This window comes from Synchiropus splendidus, chromosome 17 (assembly GCF_027744825.2).
Source record: "Synchiropus splendidus isolate RoL2022-P1 chromosome 17, RoL_Sspl_1.0, whole genome shotgun sequence".
Classification (NCBI taxonomy): domain Eukaryota; kingdom Metazoa; phylum Chordata; class Actinopteri; order Syngnathiformes; family Callionymidae; genus Synchiropus; species Synchiropus splendidus.
The window spans coordinates 12,153,837-12,175,737 of record NC_071350.1 but is presented as its reverse complement, the minus strand read 5'-3'; the positions used below and the strand labels follow the sequence as shown (position 1 = coordinate 12,175,737).

Sequence of the window (21,901 nt, the reverse complement as noted above, 5' to 3'; positions counted from 1 at the left end):
TCAAAACAGGTCCTATATATGCATCAAAAACAAAAAAAATGTGTTACATATTTTGTTATTTTTTGTTATTTTGCTGTCACCAATTATTAATTTCATGTCGCATTATATATCCCCAAGTGTTTTTGTGTGCTTCTGTTTGTCTGAACCCGCAAAATGATCAAGTATACTGCATTTTTAATTCACATTTTTAGCAACCCTGAGAAGAGCTTCAGGTTTCAACCCTGGTTCCCATTGAGTAAAGCATGCTGTTTTCGCAACACAGTCCCTGATGTTTAAATCTGTCACATGCCACTCTTTGGGTATTTTTTACATTTGAGTGTGAGGGGCAGACTGAAGAAACCCGCGTGTGCGCACTCCTGAAGTGAGTGTTGGTGCAGCAGAGAGCTTCAGCATCTCTACAGTATAATTATCACCTCTGCTTTGCTCCCGCACGCTGTCATCAAGTTAACACAGAGCATTAGTCGCCGGGACACAAGAAACCGTGCAACAAACTGCGCATTTTAATGGGTGGCAGACACACCAATATGGTTCGATTACAAAAGCTCATTGTGACATGGTGCGTGAGCTTCTTCTGAGTTATTGTTATCTCAAGGTCACCAAGGAAGGAAGGTGAGAGAAAGCTGTGAGGTCCATGACCTTCTTCCTGGGTGTATTACTTAGACTGGCGACGGATGGAAGAGAGCTCTGCCTTTGGCTCAGCTCTTTCTCCACCTTCTGGGCCCTAGATATTGTGTAGTTCCACAACATAGGATTCAGTACTAAATTAATTTAAATTAAGTACTAAATAATAGTTCTTATTTGGCCTTAAAATGATTCTGAAATCTGTGAGGAATGGAAAAAAATGGAACTGTGGGAAATGGAGATTGATATATCATGGTTGGTCATGTGGTCACATCCATGTAGTAGAAGTCAAAGTGCACTAGTCCAGTCTGAGGTGGACTTGCACTGAACTACTGTATTAAATTCCATGGTTCGGGAAGAGATAATGGGCTTGGGAATAAGATGGGATATGAGTGCGGGTCTCCACGTGTGTAGGGTGGAATATGTATGAGGTCAGTTGCAGTGGAGGATCCAGCGTGACAGAATGATTAAACTCTTGTCACAGATCAGTTCGAAGCCACACATCATAGGATCCAGAGGCAGACAGGATGATGAATGAGGATTGACTGGAGTTCAGTGCAGCGTGAGGTGGGACTTGATTTAAAATAATTAAAATAAAAATTCCATTTTAATGTTTGACACCGGGAAGATCAAATTTAGCGTGAAATTCTTTGCTATTGTTTATTTTTATTTTTAATCTAACGTTGTGTAGCTTGATGCACTGAGTTTTGTATCAATAATCCAAATCCTGGAGAGCGAGAAGAATGCTGAGGATGCTGGAGGAAATTATGAATTTACAATTTAGGCGACCAAGGACGCGCTGGTGGTCAGTCGCAGGGAGCAGCCGTGAAAGCCAGAGATTAATGAAAGAGGCTGTGCTGCTGTGGGAGTCTGCCGACAGACAAGATGTATATCACCAGTCAGCTCCAAGGTGCTGGACAGGAGATAGCAAACTGCATTGTAAGCAATTGCATAATGATATCGAGGGGACATAACATGTGAATCATTGTATATTGCCCGCCAGACATGACATCACTCTCTCCTCAGTGTGGAATGGAAGAGAGGAATGTCGTGGAGATGCTGTGCTGGCACTCTTCAATGGAAATAATTTAACATAAAGCAGCACATGCTGAGAACTAGACCACCATGTGACTACAGTAGCACCTGTGTTCACAAGTAGGATCCCTCTAGACCAGGGCTTCTTAACCTTTTTGACGTGGGGGGCCACCTTCCCCATTCAAGTAAGAGAACTGATTCATCATTTCATTTGTGATCAGTAACATTTGTGATCAATAATATATTTGTGGTCAATAACCATATTTAATCTACTGACACGTAAACAAACCAAAACCTTGTGAAATGACATGAAGCCATGTGATCATCGCAAAGATATTTCTCATAGAAAAGTCCAACCAGGTGCAAGTCATATTCATCAAATTTACTAAAGAAAAAAAGAAAAAAAAATACACTTGATGCAAACTGTTGAGAAAATTGGAAAAACTGAATAAAATTCGGAATATAATAAATATAATAAAACCATGTCTAAATATCATAAAATACAAATAATGTATTTTATTTATACTCCAAAGAAGATATAAGTGTAAATAATTTCAAAACTGCTTCAACAGGTGCTTTCATGAACAGTTGTTACTGTTGGGGGGGCATCACTTTCTTTATCATTTTTCTCTTCGAGAACTTCTCCATAGTTGGTAACTATCTCAAGTTAGCAGCTGTCAGGTCAATTCAGTGACTCACTACTGCCACCATATGTGGCAAGTGCATTAAAACTGAGCGTTTCACGGCCCAGAGGTGTAAAACAAAAAAACGTTATGTGGCCCTTGTAGGGGGCGCTCCCAGCCCAACCCTGGGCCTCGGCCCAATGGACACCGCTCTAGACTCGACACTCGTGGTCACAATATTTTCTTTTAATCTGAGGCGCACTTGTGTATTCCAAAACTCGCGCACACTCGAGCGTAATCCCCTCTTGCCTCTGGTCTAAGAGTCATTATGGGATATAATGAGGCAGCGTTAATGAAGAGGAAGAAGGTAAAGAATCGTTTTGGGGGACTAAAAGTGAGAGGAGATTTTACCTTCAGGCCCACGCAATATCAGCAAGTCAAGGTTGTCTTTCCGAGAGTATGGGAATAATTGCGTTCCGGAGCTCAGCGGAGGTCAGGACTCGACTCCGGAGCGGTAAAACCAATTACTGCTGTTCATACATTAGTCATTTTAGGCAGGAAGTGAGGTCAAGTAAATCAGAAATCTGTCTCTGCTGTTATTCCCGCAGGCTTCACGGTCAAAACGTATTGTGCATAACAATATATATTGTTGGATATTAAATGTGATGACATCATGAAGGAGTTCAGCCTGGAGTGGACGGTTGCGAGACTGATAACACATGGGTTTCTCCTTCCGCAGAATGCCGCGTGATGAAGCCGGTGAGCTACGGAAAGATGTCTGGTTCCTGGAGCCGAGGTTCCCCGAGGACTGTGGTCCAAACCAGGCGCAGCAAATCCCCAGCATCTTGTAAGTCAATAAATAATGATCCTCCTCCCCACGTCTCCTATAGACGAGTGTTCGGAGTAAAGACGGCCCTATTAGACATGATAGCAACAGGATGTTCGTGTCCTTCTGATTCCGGTTTTCCGGCTCATCATTTCATTGTCGCAACAAAGGAGCCCAACAAAAAGAAGTCTGCTTTCAATGCCTGCTGAATATGAATCCAGATGATTTCACCAGAGGGATGAAACACGGTGATGAGTCAGTGCTGCAGCTCCCATCAGCTGCTCTCCACCTGACGGAAGTATAGTAGAATACAAGGACCGTCTTGCTGTATTTGGGGCTTGTGCGAGGCGACATCAATACAGCTAGCAGTGTGAAGTTAGAATTCAGTCTGACGCTTGTTTTTAAGTCAGGGATCGCGGCGCTGGAGTGTGTTTGTGGGTGTGAGGCAGCTTGTTATGCAGCCGTCGCCGTCGGGATTATCTGTGTCAAGCAAGATGGCACACATTCACGGTTCCGTTTCTTATTATCCGAGCAAAAAGCAGTCGCGAGAGAGGCTTCGTAACAAGTCTGACCCAGAACAAATTCATCTTAAAGGAGAAAAAGAAGTTGTGTGTGACTTTGGGGAAAAGTTTATGAGACTGAGTCACGTCTGATCATGAAATGAAGAAGTGGAGGAGAGAGGGTGGGGAGTCTGTCAGAATTGTCTTTGTTGCCATAGCGATGTAGCAGACTCACATGTAGCTGTAAACACAGTCGAGTGCGACGCCCATATATGGACAGGACTTCCGGTGAAAGGGCCCGCAGTGTAGCTGACTGATGCTCAACTCCGCCGAACCGTGAGTCACAGCATCCTTCACTTCTGAGAAAGGTTTGTTTTGGCGGAGATTCAGCCACTTAGGACATAACAGGTTTGTTTTGGAGCTTCGCATGTGGATGGAAATGACGACTGATTGATGGATCGGCAAAACAAGCCTCTTTGTTTTTTTTGTTCACAGCACAAAGTGAGTGTTCTGGCTAAGTTGCTCAGCATCATAGGCAGGTCGTCCTAACTGGGGCAGTGAAGCGTTGACTCACGCTGAACAGCTTCTCCCAAATCCTCCATGTTTGTGTTCATTTCATATCAACATAGATTCATTATTATGTTATGACAAGGCGGACATGTAGGAACTGTGCTGCACCTTTATCCTGACAGAAAAAAATTGTGCTTCTTCTGTGTAATTTAAAAAAAAAATTCAAAATCATCCAAATTCTTGTAGTTAAGATGAAATGCCATCATCGGCAGAGAACAATGGCGCCGGAGTGAGGTGATTCATTATTCATCCTGTGATATTATCCCCGCTGTTAGTTATTTAATTGCAGCTGCTCTCAAAACCTTTTCATCTCAGCTTTTCGGAATGAAATTATAAGTTGGGACAAAAGGAAGAAAAAGTTCTCCAAAGCTATTGATGTTTAGAAACCCTGGGCTGGGGGAGAGAGTTTTATTATTTCCCATCTCGCCTGCGCCGACACAATAAAGAAATCCATTAGGTTTTCCTTACAGCGGCCTCGAAGTCCGATATTCACCCGACGTGCCGCCGACACAGGCGTTAATAATATTCTTTATCACCTCCAATCATCGGAACACGGAGCCGCGAAGACAAGATGCGGAGCCGGAATAGTGTGAGACGGGACGAGCGGCGAACACAACACATGCTTCCTCTCACCTTCTGGTCTACCTCTGCTGTCTGCAGCTGAGACCGCCAAACCACAAATGACTCTGTGACCGTGTTGGAATTCAGAATTAGCCAAACAAGCAGAATGTGATTCATGATGACAGAGGTTCGATTATGAGTCTTAATGTTTGACTCCATTCCAGATTATTTTGCTCTCCGGGAGCAAAATGTGGCGAGGTGTTGTGACAGTGGAGAGGGAACGGATCATCCTCCCTGGTTTCCATTGGTGCTGCACATTCCACCCCTGTTGTTAAGAATGTGAATTTTCCAAGCATGTTCTCCCTCCTGTCTTGGCTCGGGATGTTGAACCAACAGAGCCAGACTTCTCCTGAAGGGACATATTTCCGCCTCATTATTGGGGAACATTGTTGGAACACCTCATTAGGCAGGTGGCACCTCAACTCTCATGTCTCTGAGCTCAACAGCAAATCTTTTCACCCCATATTATTTTCGAAAAAAAACAACCATAATACAATCAGGATAGAGCATTTTTGAGACCAACACTGGCACCAATAAGTGCAAAAATGCACTTAGAGAAAGCATCATTAAGAGCAAAGAAAGACAGTCCTGTTATTAAATTATAAACAACAAAGTTGTATAAATATGAATGTACTACAATGAACGCAATATGTGTGGAAATATGGTAAAGTTGGACGATGACATACAGATGATCAAAAATCACATTTCAGGGATACAACAAGTTCAGTTGTTGCAGTGCATTTGGGACGTGTAGTGGCAGCTCTTTTTTTGACTTTGGCACATTTACACTACATGGACGGTCTGTTTATGATATTATATTATATTAGATTATTATATTTACTTGCATCATGGTAGTTTTTCTTCATCAGGTGTATTTCCTGGAACGACCCACCAGGTCCAAAGTGCTGATGTTGTTTTCTTTTACACGCACAGCAGCAATGCTCGTATTTATTTCACCACGTAGAACTTTTTTTCATTCATTACTGAATTTACTTGTGGTGTCCCACAAGGCTCTATTACAGGTCCAATTCTATTTTCTACCAACGGGCTACCTCATGGCCAAATCAGCTCGCGTCTCATATCTGTGGTCTGCTATGTGAATAACTGTTCAACTTTATGTTGATGATGTCACTAGCTACATGGCACAACATTCCCTTCAGCCGAACCTGACGAAAGCACACCAAACTCCCCTAGCTTCCTTGATAGCAGCCACTGTCCCTTGTCCAATAACAATGCTCTTAGTTATTGGACAAGAACTAGCAACATGATACCTCTACTACGCCTCCAAGTGGTCGGAACTCAGCTGCAAAGTTTCTGCCTGTCTCTAAGTTTTAGCTTCACTGCACTGGCTCCCTGTCCACTTCAGAATCAAACTTTATTCATAACTTTTAAGGCCCATCTTGGACTAGCATCCGAGTGACCCCTTGTGGGTCAGTCAGGACCCTCAGACCCTCAGGTGGGTCCTTGCTAGTTGTCGCAAAGTCAAAACCTAAATCTAGGCATGACAGAGCTTTCTCTGTCGAAGGACACTCATTCAATTCTGGAATGTTTTTGTCTTGTTTCTGCTTTGTCTAAAAGGTACTTTGTGACCCGCGTTCTGTAACTTGTCATGTAAACAAAGTTTTATTGATTTATCTTTTATGTTTGTCATATTACCAACGTTTTAACTGAGGCATTTGCAGGTCATAAATGTTTCAAAATCCCAACAGAAGATGGATGACGGTTCACGCTGACCTCACGAGGCCTTCAGCCGCACCACTAGTCTTCATGATGTCTTCACGTGCGCCCTTGTGTGTCACCAGCGTTTTTATTTTGCCCACATCAATTTTCGAGACACACTGTTCCCTAGCTCCTGCAGAGATCGCCTCTCTCTCTGTTAGCGCTCATGTCTGCGAGCTGAATCATATGTCTGCTTCATATAATCAATGAATCATCGGTCATTTTATAAACCCCGCCTGCATCGCGTGCTGTGAGTCTCTGCCTGATAGGAGTCATTCCAAGCACTTCATGCTCCCTCTTTATATATATATATATATATATATATGCTTGTCTTTATTTTGAGCCAAGGTGTCAGGTTAGTCTAGAATTGAACTCACCACTTCCCAACGCAAGTAAGGTGAAACCTAATTTGCACTTATACATAGTTTCTCTCTGCATCTCACCATCTGTCACAGCCGCCGAGGCTCTCGTTGCAGATGGTGCAGACAGGTCCGACTGTGGTTTCACCTTCCTGTCGGTGTCACACGCCACGCACTGTGTCGACAGAAACTCGCAAATAAAGTCGCTGTGGAGAATCAGCTGCTGGCAGTGACACTCTGTGAACTGAGATCGCGGGCTATCTGAAGTCTTCGACACTCCAGCCGCTCGACAGAGAGATGATGTAACTGAGGGACATTCTCATAAAAGGCTGAAGAGAAGAGAATAGAAGCCGAGAGACGGAGAATATGTTTCATATCAAGGAAAATAGCAGCATAAGTAGAGGAGCAACACTTGTTTTTGGCCAACAGTGTTGTCATTATGGGTAAGGGATCGCACCTTTTAGTGGTTGACAGAATGGAGGTTGTGGGTTTGATTCCTGCTTGAGGCTTTAGAGAAAACTTGTGTTTTAATTCAGAATCCAAAATCCTGGCTACTGACTGACTCAGCACAAGTAGCATCAAGGAGCCACCAGCTGTCAGGACCCACATCATGTACCTCAGTTTATAGGGTTTGAGAAGTTTTTGTGGAGGTTTTTATTTTTTTTTTAGTGCCACTTTACTTTGGGCTGCAGAAAATGGCTAGATGGATTTTCCTTGTGTTTGCAACAACAGGCACTAAAATTTGCTGGACAACTTTTCTAAAATCTTTTTTTCAGACCACGTCAATGGCTGTGGCGTCCTGAATCGGCCCACCGGCCTCAGGTTTGACATGTGCTCCACCGTTTTTGGAGTTGAATCAGCAACCTCATTTACACATTTGCCACCATACAATATGTTCTAGCTGCTGTTGTCGAGCAGCAGAGCGGTGTCCCTCCCCCCTCCTCCCTCTCCCTCCATCCCTGGTGCACGTCATCGTGTGCGCAAGCCTGTCTCCGCCTCCGAGCGTCTGTGTACTCCACCGCTGCTCCTTCTCTCCCATTCACCACTTTACTTTCTCACCGAGCGCCGTCTTCTATTCCTCCTCCTCCACCGCTCTGGATTATCACTGTGCTTTTCATCATGCTGGAGGTAGAAGGTAGGAGCCTAAGCAGACGTCCTCCCTTTGATGCGATCTGGGTTGATGTTTCCAGAATGTTTGGGATGGACTGTTGTGTAACTGGAGATGGGGAGTGTGAGGGAGAACATCCCCAATCCGGATGCCTCAGAACAATTAGCATGCATCTTCATTTGTAATATTTCGATTGTTACATAATAAGCCGCTGCTACTTTCCATTGTCATTTGATGAATAATTCAGGAAGTTCTTTGATCTGGAGACAGAAACATGAGCTGTGGATCATCTCATTGATCATCGAACGATGATTATTGCCAGTGATTTCCCTGTGTTTCCATGCATTCGGCTACTGTACCTGGTCGATATCGAGGCGCCGATATTTCTCCATTCATATTGATTGAGCAACTCTCCTGCTCAGCATTTCTCAACGGTGAAAAAAATACTCCACATCCATAAAACATTGTCTTTAAATGACTCATTCATCATCCGCCTCTTACACACCAGGTTTTTTTCCTTCGACCAAAAATGCTCGTGTGTTCCTACACGTTTTTGTCATTTTATTCATGAAGACCAAACAGCTGGGTGGCAGTAACATACACTACTTTTGATCCAACCATTGCTCATTTAAATAACAATTCTTTGATTCATGCGGCATCATGAGAATAGTGAATAGAATTTGTTTTGAGTACAATAGTAGTTTGGTTGTGCATGAATACACCAAAATGTAAGGACTATAGCTGTTATTGTCACTTTTATATATATACATTTTTTTGTGCAAGGCTCATTACTTTCAAACATACATTTGTCTACTCTTCATTCTTGCTGCTTGAACACACACTTGAGGTGATGAGTTTGCTGCTTAATGAGGTTGTGATGATGCTGGAGACCCATCTGGGGTCAGGAGAGCATGGAATCCAGGACATCTTGTGCTCGCTCGCATTATAAATCAAGCTAAAATTCCTTTCGATTTGTTGCAGTGTGACGCAACCCAGTTTGTATTTTGGCTTCAGTAGGAAACTGGAGCAGTGTAGACTTCAATGCTCTTACAAACCTCTCGTCCTCCTCCGCTGCCTCATTCATACGTGCTGAGGGCGGAAGTGTGGGCTGCTACGAGACGCTGCACAAATATAACTGCTATAGATGATGCTTCCAGGTCTGTGTGTCGGTTGTTTGTGCAGTTCGACTTTTTCAAACAAGGATATTTTCAAGCTGTTTTTCCCTCGTCGAACTCGCTCTGACGTGATGTTGGTGGTTGTCAATAGGGTTTTTGGAACGGCAGAAATAGAGATGAAAATATAGTTTTCAGTTTTAGGTATTGAAATATTGAAGTAGTGGTTAGTACTGCAGCCGTGTATGAGGGTCTCTGGTGGAGTCCGGCTTGAGACATTTTGGAAAAAATAGGTCCTCTCTGTGTGTGGTTTGCATGTTCTCTTTGTTTTTCAGTCCTCACTCTACAAGCATATATTCCTATGCGATGGATCAAATGCAGCAGAATCAAGATATGCGATGGGTAGAAGTTTAAAAAAAAATCCCTACATTCATCAGAATAGCATAAAAACAAAAAGAAATCTGCTAATTTCTTTATTGTTTTTCTACAGTTTCATGAGCTGAGTTTTAACTTTTGTCAACTGGCATATTAACATGAACACACTGGACATTCAGAGTGGACGCAAAGCCTCACATCTTGATATAAAAAAAAAGGTTTATAATGAAGTATTTTGTTGTCGCCACATTTGATTTTTAAGTCTTTAGAATAGGGAGTAAAACTTAGAGTCATTCCTTACGATATGGCACAAAAACCAACCAACTTTAGTGCCAGATTGATCAAATATTTGGGATGAATATTCTAAACAAATTGCTGTTGTTGGACTGACCTCTCTAAGTCCCCCTCTGTGTTTGACTCCCTGCAGTGAACGGGACGCCAGCCAGTCAGCTATCCACTCCACACTCGGGGAAATCTCCCAGCCCCTCTCCCGCCAGCCCGGGCAACAACAGTCAACGTCGGGTGAGAACACACGATGCCCCACACAGTCGCCTGTAGTTCCACTTAATCTTTGACTTCTTATGTCCTCAGGAACAGGACAGAAGCGTGACTGATAGGCCGACCACTTCTTAGAGACATCTTAACTCACATATTGCTGCTCTGGGATCCTGAGAGTTGCAGGCTCATATTTCGGTTCTTGACTACTGTCATCCATTTTTGTAGTTTTCGACGATAACTAGAGTCTTCATGTTGTTGGTAGACCTTTGACCAGGATGCTGACTTTAAATGAGCCGTCAGTGATTTGTGCAATATCTGATCAAAGGTGTTGATCGAGCTTGTCTCAGGCTACACGACTACGATTTCATGTAAAACTGTGACTTTCGTCCTCCTACTTTAATATTCATGCACTGTCTTCCGACATGTTTTTGGTATTATGCCGCGATCCATCGTGATGTGACATAAGTTTTTAAATCACTCATTTTCACAAACAAAAAACAACTGATTTAAGGTGATATATTTACCTTTTAAAGTCATTCTGCTTCATTTCAGTGTAGTAAATTCTTACCTAAACTTCTGAAACCACTAAACAATTTGCTAGCGTAGCAACTTGCTTGACAAAAGCAGTTCACAAACCCATCCATTTACCGCGGCAAATGTAAAATACTGACAAAACGCCAGAACCTTATTTGCAGTAGTAGCACAACTGAAGCGACCGTAATTTTGGACAGTTCCACCTCCAGGACTGCAGGTGGCACTGTGACAAGGCGTTTCAGAGAGACGCAGCGTTAGCAGCATCATGAACAAACACAGTTTCGTTTCAAAAGTTTCAACAAGAAAGTAGTGTCAGGGATGGAAGCGGTATTCCACACGATGAGAGCAGAGTGCTGCAATCGCTATCAGTGCAAACATTAATAATTTTCTTGCCGCGAAAAATAATAAAAATAAAAAAATAAACAGATGAGAATTGACAGGAAGAGCATGTGATCTAGGTCAAGGTCTGGGGTGAATTCTTGGCCTCAGCAGTATTGTGGTTTGCAGGAAGAGCATCTAAAAGAGCCTCTAAAATTAGCATGTCCAGCGAATTATGCTAACGTTCCTGATCTCTTTTTAACCCAACTTTTTCTCATTGACATATTCGACACAGTAATGAAGCAGAAGAACAGAAGTAGTTTCAGACAGGTATCTGTGCTCGCTCACCAGGTCTGGCATCACTGATAAAGAATTCTCTAGAGGGCAGTATGGAGGCGCAACATGCAACTCAAATGTTCCCAAATTCCGACAAGCGTTCCGTCTCTCAGAGTGATGTCGGAGCCTGATGGATTCCTCGCGTGCTCCCGATGTACATGAACCATAGCAGCGACCCCAAACACTAAATCCAGCATGTCATGAAGAATTTATCGCCGCAGACCCGAGTGGCTTTCCCTCGCCTGCTACACTTGACTGGCGTGACGGAGGCGCTGGTGCGGGGCTCTGCCTCGGGCGTCTGCAGTGACGTGGGCTTGTTGTCGGGCCCAAGAACACAGTTAGGTTGCGACTATTCTCGGGGAGGTTTTACTGGAGCTTCAGTGATGGTTTGTCATGGAAGTGGGTCATTGGAGATTGCGCTGGGAAAGAGGGGCACATATTTATAAAACCCCTTCACTCCCTTTATGCTTCTCCCTTCCCAGATGAATGGACGGGCAGGAAGTCAATCGCTGCGTCGCTTTCACTCGCCAGTACATTCTGGAGGAGATGAAGCTGCTATTTTAAATACACTTTTCTTTAGACTTCACTGGGAATTTAATATCATTATTTGAAGAGTGACTGTGAATGTAATCAAATTGCGCTGACCTCGACACAGCAATAATTCTGCTCCAGCGAACGCATCGCACTTTTTTCAGAGACTAAGGAAGACAAGAAGGAAAAGTTGCAGAAGTCTTAATGTGGTGGCGCTTACAAACCTCTTTTAAAACAAGACAAGTCGACATGTAAAGACAATTAAAGATAATCCAGATTAAAAATGATGATTATTATTATTATTATTATATCTATGGAGTGATGGGAGTGGATAATTTGGTAATAAATGTAAATATAATTTCAATTCCTACTTTATATTTACACAGTTATTTCGTATTTATTTCCACATTTATCGCTGTATTTTTGCACTAGTGTTGCCCAGCAGTGGCCACTCTCAGCAACGTCCGCTTTCGCTTGTTGAGCCATTCAAACTTCATCTCAGCGGAAGGTGGCTTCGAAGGCCTGAGCTGCGAAGTCATGACGACAACTAGCAAGGAAGCTCTCTGTGAAGGTCACATGATCACAGCCCACGACACTCCTCGCCTTCTAAGGTCGTGTCGTGTCGTTTTTCTTTAAGCTCCGCCCCCTCCCACACGGCTCAGCCACAGTCGTCATTTTAAACTACTACGCGCAGTTTGAGACACAAATGAAGCAGATTAATCCAGTTTCGCCACACTTGCGGTTTAATTCTCCCCCTCCGTATTTTCATCCCTGAAAGTCTTTCATTTTCCTCCAGCTCCCCGACACCCCACTTCCTCAGTATGAGCGGGTATTAACTTCACAGAAGGAATTTACATGTCCTCATTTCCCTTGTAGACGAAGCATAATCTCCTCTGCGAGGTCGTCTCCAAGTTCTCCGCTTTATATTCAGGCACATCCTTTGCTTACGTTGTCACGCAGCAAACCTGTACTTCAGCACAATGTTACTGCCGCCGCAGCTCCGGCATCATGTACAGTCACTCTTGTAGAGCATCCTGAAAAGACATGAAATCCTCATTTTCCCGCCGCCTTCCGACCGCAGCCTGCTGAAGTCTCGCACATGCTACATGGTTTATGCATGCAGTGCACGCGACTGACCCATTTTTATCAACAAAGGCCTGAAACAGTGGTCCACATTCAAGAAGTCATCATGAGCAGGGAGGGAAATGGTGAGGAGGGAAGCGTATTTTTCTGTTTGGAATGAGACGTTCTGCAGCACAAAACGTATTTTTAGGAATCAATATTCAAAGTAGAACCTCAGGGCAAGACTTGAACTGGTGTTGCTTATGTTTTCCGTGCGATAGACTGGCGACCTTTCCAGGGTGTCCCCTGTCTTCACCTAAATATAGCTAATGTTGCACCGCCTACAGAGGTTGGACAAAATAATGGAAACACCTTCAAGAGCTTTAAGGTTAAGGTGTTTCCATTATTTTGTCCAACCCCTGTATTTTGCTAACTGAAGCTATCGAGGCTCTTTAGTGTCCCACCACGGACCAAAACAACCGAAGATCCGTGCTAAACTGGGTGTAACGTCCTGTAGTTCAACCCCACAATCTCATGTGAAAGTACCTTTAATTCTCCAGGATCTGTCATCGATTTGTCGCTACATTATGATGTTGTTGGTCGCGCAGTCAAAAGTCCAAAGCCGTCCAAAAAACACGCTATCGCACCGCCACCCGCTGCATTTGTGTGGTTGAGTTGCATGTTCCACCTCATGTTGTGTTGATTCATACTGTCAGTGTGTTGTTCATCCATGTACCATCTCATACGTGTGAATTGTTTTTCGCTTGTATTTTCATTTGTGTTTGTGTCCCTAGACCTAGTTTTCTTTTCTGTCTCTGTACTGAAGAACTGGTGGCGGCACACGAGGAACCATCTCATGCAAACACTAAATCATAAACTGTCAGACTAAGTGCAGCTCAGCATGCTGAGCTCGTCGCCACACAGCAGCTGAATCTTCAATTCATATTAAACATGTGCGTGTGTTGCGCCGCTAAAGGTCAGTGTTGTTGTTTACTGTCGTCTCAGACTCAGTGTGGGCTGCCAGATCTCCACCTTTGTTCCATGTATTCATTTGTTCACCATTAAATTCATTGTCATTTCGTTTTCACCCCGTGTTGTTCTTTCTTTCACTCCGACATCAGCCCTTCACCTTCACCACTCGCCGGCTTCGTGGGGAAACTTCCCAGAGCAGGGAACAAAAACCCCCAGCTCCTGTGTTTCACGTCTGCCCCCAGTTTATTTCACCAGAAACATCTAATCAGATTGGTGCGGATTAAACGTCGTCTAGCAGGAGGTGATTAGAAAACGGCTGTGGGAGCTGAACATCAGACTCTCCAGCGTTGATTCTCCAAACCGATTACCCTGCCTGTCTGGACGCTGAAGTCTGAGGAAGGATGGATCGAGTTGTTGAAAAAACAGGAACTAAACATGAAATAAAGAAAGATTAGTAGATTACATACGAAAAAAAGCCAAATTATGCAGTTATTATTATAAATTATCATGTATATTCAAGTGATAAAAAGTCTATTTCCTTTATACACTTTACCTTGACATTTACTTTTCAGTTTCCCTCTTACCATTTCTCATTTATTTCATTCATTCCATATATGTTTTGTTTCTTCCTTATGTTTTTTCTTCCCTGTATCATATCTATATTATATATTTTTTTATTTTCTTTTTTTTCTGACAGATTTATATCAGATTCTTCTTCTTCTTCTATAAAATGTGTTTTCCAACTTCCTTATTTTTCCTATATATTTCCCTACATTTGTTTATTAACTATTTATTGCACCTTTTTGTCTCCCTGTTTTCTCATTGGTTTATGTCCATATTTCCTTGTGTGTCACTTATATTTGCAGTTATGCCCATTATGTGTATTTTTATTTTTAAAAATATAATGAAAACAATAAATAATAAAAAAAAAAAAGTTTTATTACTAAAAAATTATTTGTTACATGGCTTACTGATTCATATCTGCTCAGTATTTTAACATCAATATATATTTTTAATAGGCTTCAATTGCAGACTTAAGTATGGAAGCTCAGAGCTGCCAGCAGGGGAAAATATTTAAAATCAGTATCACATTATTTCAGATATTTAATCACGATATTTCATGGTAATGTTTGCGTTGTGGATGATCTGAGATCTACCAGGACCAGGCGGCGTAAAAAGAATCAGGAGTAAAGGAAGTAAAAAAGAATATATTTCCTGTTTGCTCCTTCACTTGAACTTGTGCTGACTGCTTCTTTAAGAAGCATGAGTCACAGTCCGCAGGACTTCTGAAGCGTCTTGTGTAACGGCAAACAAATCTGATCGATTCCTATCTCCATCTTCCATGTTTGCCTCATTTGTTTTGTCTGGGAAAGTCGAGCACAGATTGTGGTGTTATCACAATAACAATGACCACGTACAGAGCGGCCCGGACGCCAGCAGCCCCGTAACCTCCCTCCTCTCTTCTCCTCAGTTTCCATGGCAACGGTATTTTGTTTCCCTCCCTGACAGGAAGAGAGATGGAAGCTCAGGATGAGAACAGAGGTTAGAGTCAGACCTCAGATAAGGGCAGCGAAGGCAGCGGAATGACGGAGCTGATAGAGCGCAGGGGGGTCTTCAGCTTTATGGCCGTTAAGTGGCTTTTCTCGTTTCCAGTGAGAGTGCTGGAATTGAAAGAATGAAAAAAAACCAGTGTTACATAAACCAAAATTGAGCCTGACTCACAGCTCAAATCACCTGGGAGTCTTTGACAGCGCGGCAGAGGGACGAGCTGACAGATTCCTTCACAACACACTGGATGTTTCCCTCCCTGACACGGCCCTTTCTGAAGGACGGTGCCTTCGAAGCAACACAGTGAATCTCTTAGAGCCGCTGCATAGTCTCTGTTAAGATTTTCAATTGCTCCTCTGAGGGACCAGTGTTTCGACTTGCTAATTGAAATTGATGCAGCAGATGAAATTGAAAGCAGATTTATTTGGTTTTCTGGCTTTAATACAAAGCCGTGTTAAGTCTCCTCTTGTTGTCATGCTGCGCTTCATTTCTAATGTGTAGTTGAGGTCAGACTCCATTCATTCTCTGGGTTATTGACTGACTTTCACCACAGTAAATACTTGGGTGTTTAGTTAAATAGAGCTCAGTCGGTCAGTTGATAATGGAAAAAGAACTGCATATAAAACTAGTGTGATTTTAAAATGTCTAAACTCTATTGTTTATTAATTCATGCACATTAATTTTTGAATGAATAACTGGAAGTTTAAAATGATTTAAAATTCATACAAAGTCAGTTTTTCTCCTCTATTTTTCATATTTTTTAACCCACCTTTTATATGCAAATTTGTCACAGTAACACCTGATTTTGAAATACATATTAATGTTGTTGATTTTGATTCAATAGAATTTCTGGTACAATAAAGCTCAAACCCACTGTCGAGAGTAAACTGCCCAGTGAAAGATTCTTCCCCCGCTGCTCTTTTAAAATCAATTCCGTCTGTGCAAACCCCGGAATCCTTCATCCCGCTCTGCTGAATGGCAGCAGAGAGAAGAGAAGGACTTGTTTGTGAAGTGGCTTCCTTCATGAAAGTGGGGCTATTCAGGAGAAAACATAATTCATTCTCGCAGAATTCATTTGCCGGAATAACTGAAAAGTTAAGTAAACACGACCTACAGTCCGGAGCAGAACCTGTCTCACCATCCGCGGTGCTTCCATGACAACCAGACTGGGGAGGATGAGCCGGAGGAAGTAATGAGATTTGCTCCTCAGACAGATGCCACCTTGCACTACTCACTTCCTGCCTAATGACCTCTGGCTTCATATCTCAAACTGCTTTCAATATATAGAGTGGTGAAATGAGTTGCTTCCTGGTGAAAATAAGCCGCTGTTTGTGGCTCCACAGGGGTCGCAGGGTTCCTCCACCTCCCTGTCTTCAGTCAAAGTTACCAGCTCAGTGGAGGAGGGCGAAGGACCCGCGCCTGAAGGTGAGAAAGCTCGGCGCCTCATCCGTGTTCAGAATAGTCCATGTCCGTGTTACCGCGTCATCACATGCGTCCAGATGAGTCACTCGCGCTCGTACGTGAAGAGCTTGTGAGAACCTCACATTTCCTCCCTGCAGCTGAAGTCTTGGTGGATGAGGTGCCCGTTGTGCCGTCCTATATATCGGACCGATACAAGGTGGGGCGCACGCTGGGCGACGGGAACTTTGCTGTGGTGCGCGAGTGTGTGGAGCACTCCACCGGCAGAGAGTACGCCCTGAAGATCATCAACAAGGGCAAATGCAGAGGAAAGGTGAGGCTTCTTATCCTCATGTCTGTTGACAGTGTTTGCAAAACCCTAGTGTAAGATGAAACCCTTGTGTCAGGAAGTTGGCTTTGCCATAGGGCCTGCCAACATTTTCCTGGGCTCGAACCACAAAAAAGGGCACCGTTTTGTTGTGAAAACAATAAATTGACTTTCATCTGTTTACGTAGATAAAATGTCTAAAGAGGGAAATAGGCACCAAGAAAAAGGGCACTTTTCTCTGTGCAAGATACAGAAACAGTACCCTGCAAATGACACGTTGAATATATTAAGGCTTTTGTACAGATGGAATGTGAGTCACAAGATGCCTTCCTATCCCAGAGAAAAGGCTGGAGTCAAGGCAACTGAACCTTCAGAGGTACAGAGACCTCTGAGGAACCAGGAAACGTAATCTCTCCTGGCTCTTCCCGGGGCCTCCACCCATTTGGGCGGGGCCAGTGTCGCCCAGGAGGACCAGTCAATTGAGATCTTTATCGTGTCATTATCTCACGATAATAGAATTCATTCCTCTTTATTTCATTTATGATCAACAACCATATCTACTTACATGTAGGCAAACCAAAATCTTGTGAAGTGACATGAAACCATGTGATCATTGCAAAGATATTTATTCATATAAAAGTCCAACCAGGTGCAAGTCATATTCATCAAATTTACTAAAGAAAAAAAGAAAAAAAATATCCTTGATGCAAACTGTTGAGAAAATTGGAAAATCTGAATAAAATAAATATAATAAAACCATGTCTAAATGTCATAAAATAAAAATAAAATAGGTTATTTAAACTCCATTGAAGATATAAGTAAAGTGTAAATGAAAGTATCGCCATAAAATGTTTTAATAAATATTAAAAACAGCTTCGACAGGTGCTTTCATGAACAGTTTTTACTGTTTGGGGGGCCACCGTCACTTTCTTTATCTTTTTTCTTTTCATGAACTTCTCCATAGTTGGTAACTATCACAGATTTGCAGCTGCCAAGTCCATTCAGTGACTCACTACTGCCACCATAAGTGGCTAATGTATTAAAACTGAGCGTCTCATGGCTTTTATTTATTATTTCCATACTTTCTTAAACTTTTATTTGCCCTCTAGGGGGCGCTCACGCCCCAACCATGGCCCTATGGTCATCAGAATCACTGCTCTACATCACTCTCCGTCCATCCTCTACTAACTCTTCCCCAGATACATTTCCTTGTGGTCTTCAAAACCTTTGAATGTTTTTGGCCAAAATAGACCGTTTGCAAGCAGAAACTAACTTTGCTTCACTTTCATTCTATAAGGTGACTGAACGGCTGTTTGTTTTCAGGAGTCCATGATCCAGAACGAAGTGGCCATCCTCCGCCGGGTCAAACATCCCAACATCGTGCTGCTCATCGAAGAAGTGGACACCTATAATGAGCTCTACCTGGTGATGGAGCTGGTCAAGGTGCGTGTTTGCGGCTCAGAAGGGAGGATCGTAAAGGAGAGAGAGAGAGACGGAGAGGAGATGGAGGAGTTCCGAGGCCTGTTTGCTGGGCTCTCTCTCTCTGAGTCAGGGAAGGACTGTGCATAATTCAGGAGGCAGAAAAGTCATCCGTCTGTTGGAGTTGTGATGTAGAGTACTACAGCATATAAATGAGACACAGTCTGTGGGAGACATGTACGTGTGACTAGAGAGGGAGGACGGACTGAGCATGAATGAGAGAGAGAGAGAGACAGACAGATGGGTGCAGGGAGGTGGTGGAGTGGTGATATGTGATGCACAGTCCAGCCTCCACTGGGCACTCAGTTACAGCCCAAACAGTCCAAACCCTGACAAGCCGCTTCACATGTGCGGGTCCGAGTCTGAGCAGGAGGTGGGGCTGCTGGGGTCGGCCTTATTTTAAGCTTCTGTTCCACTTCTGTGAGGCTCAGAACATCCAGCGAGGAGCCATAAATCGGGGAATTGGATCAGTCAAGAAAAGCAAACTTGGGTGTGTTTAAGATTTCTCATGCGCTCTGTGACTCACGATTCTTGTCCACAGGGGGGCGATCTGTTCGACGCCATCACCTCGGCCAACAGGTACACGGAGAGAGACGCCAGTGGGATGCTCTACAACCTGGCCAACGCCATCAAATACCTCCACAGCCTCAACATCGTGCACAGAGACATCAAACCAGAGAACCTGCTGGTGAGATGTCACATCACTGAGGCAGGGCGAGGGGATGACTCATCCTCGCTGCCCCTCCATATATGTTTCCTTCTGTCTCTGAGCTTCCGAAAACTGAGAATCGGTGCAGATAGAAGGACCTTTATGAGAGATTCATTAGCTTCGAACACTGTGATCTGTGTCAATTCAGACAGCGCCCTCTCTGTCTTTGAGGTCTAATACATTTCTCTGTTTTAAAGAACTGCTTCAAGTTGGAATTATGAGTTTTAAAAAAAAAATTTTGTGTGTGTTTTACTTACTTTTACATGTGGGGCTGGAATGGGGCCAGCTTACATTGGCAATGAAAAAAAAATGGCTGAAAAACAGAATCATTGAAAACAAGAATATTGGCTGAAAAAATAAATATAGAAATATATTCTTGTTTTAAATGTTTTTTTTCAATTCCAATATTCTTTTTTTCAGCCAACATTCTTGTTTTCAATTACCATATTCTGTTTTTCAGTCAATATTTTCTTTTCAATGCCAATGTAAGATGGCCCCATTCTAGCGCCACAGACACATCCCTGCACACTTGGAACCAAATTCCACGCAAGATTAGGAAGTTTCTATTGCTTTAGGAAGTTGTTGTGGGAGAGTAACTGTGCGGCATTAACATGCTTCATTTCGCTGACTGGTTCCATCTGGACTGGTGTGATAATAGAACAGCTAACATGCTAACTAACCATCGATGCTAACTAACCAATTCCCTCATCTTCACCGCGCTCTCTTTTGTGCGTGCGCAGGTGCACGAGCATGCGGACGGCAGTAAAAGCTTGAAGCTGGGGGACTTTGGTTTGGCCACCGTTGTAGACGGGCCGCTCTACACCGTCTGCGGGACCCCGACATATGTAGCACCGGAAATCATCGCGGAAACAGGGTGAGCGCTGGATGAAAACACATCACCACCATCCAACTTTTGTCTCACGCCACGTTGTCGGCTCGACAGGTACGGCCTTAAGGTGGACATCTGGGCGGCTGGAGTCATCACCTACATACTGCTCTGTGGCTTCCCCCCCTTCAGAGGGTCAGGCTTGTTCACGGATGACATGCTTTTAGATGTGTTTCTGGCAGGGGCTCACGTGTGCTGTGTTGCAGGAGCAGTGAAGATCAAGAAGTGCTGTTTGATCAGATTCTGATGGGCCAGCTAGAATTTCCTCTCCCATACTGGGACAACGTATCAGAAACAGCAAAAGTATGTGGAGCATTGTTTTCTCATGTGTTCCCAGTCAATGAATCCTTCCTCTCCTCCTGCGCAGGAGCTGATCAGATCCATGCTGGAGGTGGAGGTGGATCAGAGATACACAGCTCTCCAGGTGCTGGAGCATCCATGGGTCACCGTGAGTATCAGAGGTTTCTCTTCACGGTTGCATCCTGCTACCCTCAACTTCTTTCACTGCAGGACGAAGGTCTGAACGAAAACGACCGTCAGCTGTCAGTAGCAGGGAAGATAAAGAAGCACTTCAACACCGGCCCGAAGACCAACGACAACAACGCAGGAGACTCTGTCATCTCAGTACGTACCAGCCACGAAACTTGGACCACATCTTGCCTGACCTCTGACCTTTTGAACGTGCCAGAGTTTGTATTGATTGTGCCGGTTTTTCCTCCCAGCTGGATGACAGCTTTTCTATGCAGAGATCTGGGTCGTTGGATTTCTACCAGCACCCAGCCATGTACTGGATAAGGTACGGCAGGTTTCCATAGAGACGCCAGCATGAGTTGACCCACCGCTGACAAAAGTCTAAATCACCCCAGTGTGGCTGACATTGCTGTGTCCCTGCTCCCTGCTGCTGCTGCTGTGTTATTTAAAACCCACCGCTGCCTGTCTTGTTTCACCTCGCCTGCTTGTTGTTTACAGAATGGTGTCAGAGTATATACTTGAAGTTACTATCATACAGAGAATCAAGGTTCTCTTAATAACATTAAGATTATCCTACTATGATTTTTATTTTTATTTTTATTTTTATTTTTATTTTTATTTTTATTTTTATTTTTATTTTTATTTTTATTTTTATTTTTGCGTCACCTAATGTGCTAACCAAACACTCCCTCGTAATTCACTCTCATTTACAACCTGAAAATAAAAGGTGCACAACAAACTCAACAATTGACTGCCGCTTTATCGTAAACAGCAAGTAGGTTGCTACTTTCATTATTTCAACTGAAAGAAAAATCGCAATTTAACTGTAAACCAACCAGACAGTATTATCAAAAAAGACAAAAAAGACGCAGACACAAGTGGTTTTCCAGCAACAGATTTATTTGAAGCGTGTTCTCCAAAGTCACTGTGAAAAACTTAACAGAAAAGAAAAACACAAACAGCTCAAATACAACACAAAGGGTTACATTCAGAGTATGTGAAAAGTTTGAGACAAAAGAATACACTTTGGACAAATACCTTGTTGGCTGCACGCTACTTGAGGGAATCTACAAAAGTCTCTCCTTGGTCTGGTCTTGTTACCTGGAGCCTTGCTTCGGAAAAACACTTGACACCAGTGTAGGCCGGAAATGCAGTCACGCGGCCGCAAAACAACAAACTACATCAAATTTCATTTTTAAACTTAAATACTAAATACGAATGATAACGAAAACAAAATAAAAATAAGTAATAAATATGTAGCAAACACAAATAACAAAAAACAAACATTTTGTTCTTTTAATTGTTTCATCCAAAAAGCTTTTGGACACCTATCTTTATTTTGGTGAATATATTCTGAACACA

The 21,901-nt window shown here is 43.1% G+C and overlaps 1 protein-coding gene across 4 annotated transcripts in view; it reads left to right on the top strand.

Moving 5' to 3' along the window:
* Positions 1-21,901, top strand: part of dclk1a (doublecortin-like kinase 1a) — a 39,763-nt gene that overhangs the window by 16,032 nt on the left and 1,830 nt on the right. Inside the window, exons 5-16 of one of the 4 annotated variants that reach the window (XM_053846682.1) lie at positions 3,019-3,126; positions 9,897-9,991; positions 16,612-16,693; positions 16,828-17,000; positions 18,318-18,437; positions 19,015-19,161; positions 19,923-20,056; positions 20,126-20,203; positions 20,275-20,371; positions 20,436-20,516; positions 20,579-20,692; positions 20,791-20,864. In XM_053846682.1, the coding sequence (XP_053702657.1) occupies positions 3,019-3,126; positions 9,897-9,991; positions 16,612-16,693; positions 16,828-17,000; positions 18,318-18,437; positions 19,015-19,161; positions 19,923-20,056; positions 20,126-20,203; positions 20,275-20,371; positions 20,436-20,516; positions 20,579-20,692; positions 20,791-20,864 (1,303 nt within the window). Of the gene's footprint in view, positions 1-3,018; positions 3,127-6,963; positions 8,010-9,896; positions 9,992-10,060; positions 16,592-16,611; positions 16,694-16,827; positions 17,001-18,317; positions 18,438-19,014; positions 19,162-19,922; positions 20,057-20,125; positions 20,204-20,274; positions 20,372-20,435; positions 20,517-20,578; positions 20,693-20,790; positions 20,865-21,901 lie in introns of those variants that run through there. The other 3 variants (XM_053846683.1, XM_053846685.1, XM_053846684.1) reach the window with 3 other exon arrangements.